Genomic DNA, 4,774 nt, shown 5'->3' on the forward strand with positions numbered 1-4,774 from the left:
TATATACATAAGCATACATAATCAAACGTTGTTATTATTTCGAACAGATTATCTGCTAGATTTGAACAGATTATCATTTAAGAATAAGAAAAATAAAAGTTTCTATTTTATCTTCACTTATTTTTCTTTGATGCTCTTTATGTCGATCAAAATTTCTGATCTATATTTATATTTTCTCTTCTAAAGCACTTTTAGCATATCTGCAAGGCAGGTCTGATGGCAACAAATTTTCTCAATTTTTGTCTGAGAAAGTCTTTTATTTCTCCTTTACTTTTGAAGGATAATTTCACAGGGTACAGAATTCTAGGTTGCTATTTTTTCTTCCAAACTTTTAAAATGTTTCACTCCATTCTCTTCTTGCTGGCATGGTTTCTGAGAAGGAATCAGATGTAATTCTTATCTTCGTTCCTCTTTAGGCAAGGTCTTTTTTTTACTCTGGCTCTTTTCAGGGGTTTTTCACTTTTAATTTTCTGTAGTTGGAATATGATTTGTCTGAGTCTAGTTTTTCTGGCATTTGCCCTCAGTGTTTTCCGAGCGTCCTGGACCTGTGGTGCTGGGTCTGCTATTAACTTGGGGGTGTTCTCAGTTACTGTTGTCTCCAGTGTGTCACTTTCTCTCTTCTCCCTCCGTTATTTCCCTTATGTCGTATGTTCCACCTTGGGCAGTTGTCCCATCCATGGTTTTTGAAATTCTCTTCTGGTTTTGTCCATCTGTGTTGTTCTCTTTCAGTTTTGGAAGTTTCTATTGTCATAGAAACTTGACAATAGGGTTTTTTCTTTTTATCTTTTTTTCCTGAATGTCAAGAAGAGACTGGACTGACATATTTTAAAAGTTAGGAGAAAAATACACCAACCTAGAATAGCCATAGAAACTTGAGGGGTTCTTTTCTCAACTACGTTCAATCCACTAACAAGCCTATCTAAGACATTCTTCATTTCTGTTCATGTTTTTGATCTCTGGCATTTTTTTTTTTTTGGTTTTTCTTAAGATTTTCCTCTCTGTTTACACTGCTCATGCTGTCTGCGTTACCCATCAGCACCCTTAGCGTATTAATCACAGTCGTTTTAGACTTAAAAATTTAAAGTATTACTCCTGTGTTTTTGTCTAAGAATTTTATGGTTTTAGCTTTTACATTTAAGGTCTATGATCCATTTTGAGCTAATTTTTTAAAGGTGTTAGGTAATAAAGATCTAATAAAATCATCAGTTTTGCATGTAGATCTCTAATTGTCCAGACACAGTACCATTTATTGAAGAGACTGTTCTTTGCCCCCACTCAATTGCCTTGGCAGTTGTGTTGGAAATTATTTGACCATAAAAGTAAAGTTTTATTTCTGGGCTCTGTTTCTTCCTGTGTCTGTCCTTATGCCAACATTAGACTGGTAGATTAGACTGGAAGATTAGTAGCTTTGTGGTCAGTTTCAAGAGGATGTAAGTCTTCCAACCTTTTGTCTACTCTGAATCCTTTGGATTTCCATATAGATATTAGGATCTAGCTTATCAATTTCTGAAAAAAAGTCCCATGAGATTTTGACAGATTGCATTGACTCTAGGTTAATTTGAGAAGTATTACCTACCAGGTTAACGATATTGAGTCTTAGAATCCATAAACATGGAATCGATTTTTGAATGTTAAACCAGACATATGTTCTTGGACTTGGTTTCCTTGTCTATTCTCAACAAGCCAGGCAGCTTCGGAGTTTAGGTCTTTGTTGGATGTGATTATTTGAACATGCTCACTTTTAAAGTTCTTTGTTCTGCAGTCTTTTTTTTTTTTAAACGCCTACAGCACCTGGTATTCTGAGGTGGTCTCCCATCCAAGTACTAACCAGGCCTGACCCTGCTTGGCTTCTGAGATGCAGTTTTCTTGAGTAGTTTTGAGTGCGATCATTTAATTTGTCAGACTTCGCTATCTCATTCATAAAATGATTCCGGGCACTAACTAAGAAATGTCTGGCTGTGCACATCATTCCGTTTGTAACAACACTGTTTTGTGATATTTTCTCCTTGAACTTTTTAAGATAGTGTATTTCGTTATTAGTACATTCAAATAGATTTTTGTGTTTCTTAGGTATTTTTAAAGAGGGACATCCGTATTTTATGTTTAAAACACTTGGCATTAAAACTTACAGTCCTGATAAAAAAAGCTCCTTATTACTTGGAATAGAAAAAAAAATTTTTTCAATCAACCAAGAGTTAAACCTCTGTAACATTCCTTTTTAATCCTTTTAGAAAGTCTAAAATACATTAATTTACTTTTTTATGAAGTCCTCCATTAAGTTCCTGTAATGAAGTTTGTAACACTACCACATTTAACTGCTGGAACTTTTCAACGATAGCAATAGAATGTTTTCTTATTTCTTCTTTTACTTAGAATTCAAATACATAAAAAGGACCTGGGATTTCTAGTTCTTTATAAGTGAGAGAAATGGTATGTGACAGACAGGTTAGATGTCTGTCTTTACTTCAGAGGTCTTCGTTGGCTTGTTTTTAAGACAGTAAACCACAATTTTAAGCATAATTTATGTCTGATTTTGTTTAATTTCATATTTGATGTAAAGAAATATAGATTTTGTTTTCAGTAGTTCACTACCAATGGCCCAGTTTGACTTTCAGTTTTCATAATTTACTAGGCTGAAGTATTTAGGAGGGGTATTCAGTATAAAGAAGGAATTATTTTTGTAGTTGTAGTGATTCTTTTTGGATTATCATGTGATAATCATAGAGAAATTTTATTTAACAAGAAACCTCAAGGAAGTAAATGATATGAACACGTGGGCTCGTCCCGGTCTGTTGTTGGTAAGTGACCAGGTGGTGAATACTGTACAGTAATGGAGAAATATGTATTGTCTTTGAGTATCCAGCATCTCGGATGATTTTGAGTGGGTTTTTAAAAAAATTGTAAACTCATAGTAGACAATTAAAATCGACTGTTCTCATCAGTAGTGTTTGAAGTTTTGATGGAAATTTGGTGGCTGGTGAATTAAATTATGTCTGAGGATATGTTAACTCTTGTTTAGGAAAAAAAAAAAGTACAGCTCACTGCCAATGTTCATTTACTTAATGTAGGAATGCTATGTTTTTCTAGGATTTGATGTTTTCAGCGATTGAGAATTACTATATTTTGTAAATGGGAATACATTTCTGGCAAATTTAGCTGCCCATTTAGCCACTGCAAAAAACAGAATGCTATAAATAGAATGATGTCATTTGTTTTTAAAGACTATTGACATAGGAGAGCGATGCGAAAATAATAGAAATGAGATATTTCATGGCAGACTTTAATCCTCAAGTTGTCTCGGGGTGAACGCTGCAGCTACAACCCCCGACATCGAGTATTCCCGGGGCAAACGGAAATGGGTTTAAAAGAGGTCTACCAGCAGAACGGAGGCACTTTTAGTTTGAAAAATATATTTGCAAGCCAGGTAAAATTAATAAAACTATTCTTTTCATGTGAATTGCTTAAAGACTACATTGAATAAATGACTGGAACATTAAATGTTTATGGAAGGCTTAATTTCCACTTTTTTTTTTTTTTTAAGGTTTTACACACGCTGGAAGGACTGGGAATCGTGGTATTCTCAGAGCTTCGGTTTACATTTCTCCTTGAGGGAAGAGCAGTGGCAGGAGGACTGGGCGTTCATACTTTCTCTGGCGAGTCAGGTGAGAATGCTTCAAGGCACGAGGAAAGCAGGCCACAGGGTCCGAGTCCCTGGTTTCCACGAGCAACCGTTATGGGAGGTGGCTCGGGTTCCAGTCGTGACTGCTGCTGTCAGCTGCAGAACGGGAGGGTACCAAGTTTCCTTTTTAAATGATAAAACTGTCAGTATGCATTTTGTGGTGTGATGCTTCTGCACACTGTGCATTTATTTCTTCTGATCACTTTTCGTTTATACTGTCTTAGGAAGGTGGCTTTGTGTCCTGCTTTCCCTGCCTGCAGGCCAGCTCCCAGTCTGTCTGAGGGCATACTCACCCCGGGTCACTAAGCTAGTGCTGGGCACCCTTTGCTGAGCTGTCAGGCCCTAAGGATCCAGTCGTGATCTCCTTAGGGATCCCAAGTGGTGAGGCTCTATCCATGTGACAGGCCAAGGAGAAGGTGCCATAGACACGAGCGGTTTCTAATTAACTTGGGAACGAACCGTCACAAATGAATTTTGCAGCAGTGGCTCCTGTAGCTCTGCGACATGGACCTGCTGAAAATGCAGCGTCAGCCGTGCCAGGCGTCGTAGGGTGTGGGCACACCTGTCTCCTGTTCTTGAATTAGGTGATGCCGCGATTTAGTTTGTATGAAGTAACAAAGCTCATCTTTTCATGGCAGGAGGGCCTCGTAGGTAGCACTCCCACAGGTAACTCCACCGGAAGGCGTCTCATAAATCACGCTTCCCTTGCTGTGTGCATCTCTCCTTCCTGGGATCAGTGGTTGACCAAATCTGTTTGGTTCTTGAGTTTGGGTAGTGAAGGATACCTGTATGTAAACTGGGCAGATTTCTTTTAGTATCATTGCAATTAGTCATTTGAGGACTCAAAACACTTTTTTAGCTTGGCAGTATTATTTCTGAAAAAACGAATGGAGAGAGTGTACTTGAGAGGGTGGTAGTGTGGTATTTACATGTTTTCCAGGTGTGATGATAAACGTTGTAAAGAGAAACCGCTTTCTTTTATTTTGTTCTGTATAGCCCGGAGCAAGTTTGGAACAGACACACATTTTTGTACTTGCACATATTCTTAGACGACCAATTATAGTTTACGGAGTAAAATATTATAAAAGTTTCCGG

The 4,774-nt window shown here is 37.5% G+C and overlaps 1 protein-coding gene across 1 annotated transcript in view; it reads left to right on the plus strand.

Moving 5' to 3' along the window:
* ZRANB1 (zinc finger RANBP2-type containing 1) overlaps positions 1 to 4,774 on the plus strand; it is a 37,600-nt gene that overhangs the window by 30,929 nt on the left and 1,897 nt on the right. The window contains exons 7-8 of the mRNA XM_023533767.1: positions 3,542 to 3,662; positions 4,676 to 4,768. Coding sequence (XP_023389535.1) covers positions 3,542 to 3,662; positions 4,676 to 4,768 — 214 coding nt within the window. The remainder of the gene's footprint in view (positions 1 to 3,541; positions 3,663 to 4,675; positions 4,769 to 4,774) is intronic.

This window comes from Pteropus vampyrus, unplaced genomic scaffold, assembly GCF_000151845.1.
Source record: "Pteropus vampyrus isolate Shadow unplaced genomic scaffold, Pvam_2.0 Scaffold111, whole genome shotgun sequence".
Taxonomy (NCBI): domain Eukaryota; kingdom Metazoa; phylum Chordata; class Mammalia; order Chiroptera; family Pteropodidae; genus Pteropus; species Pteropus vampyrus.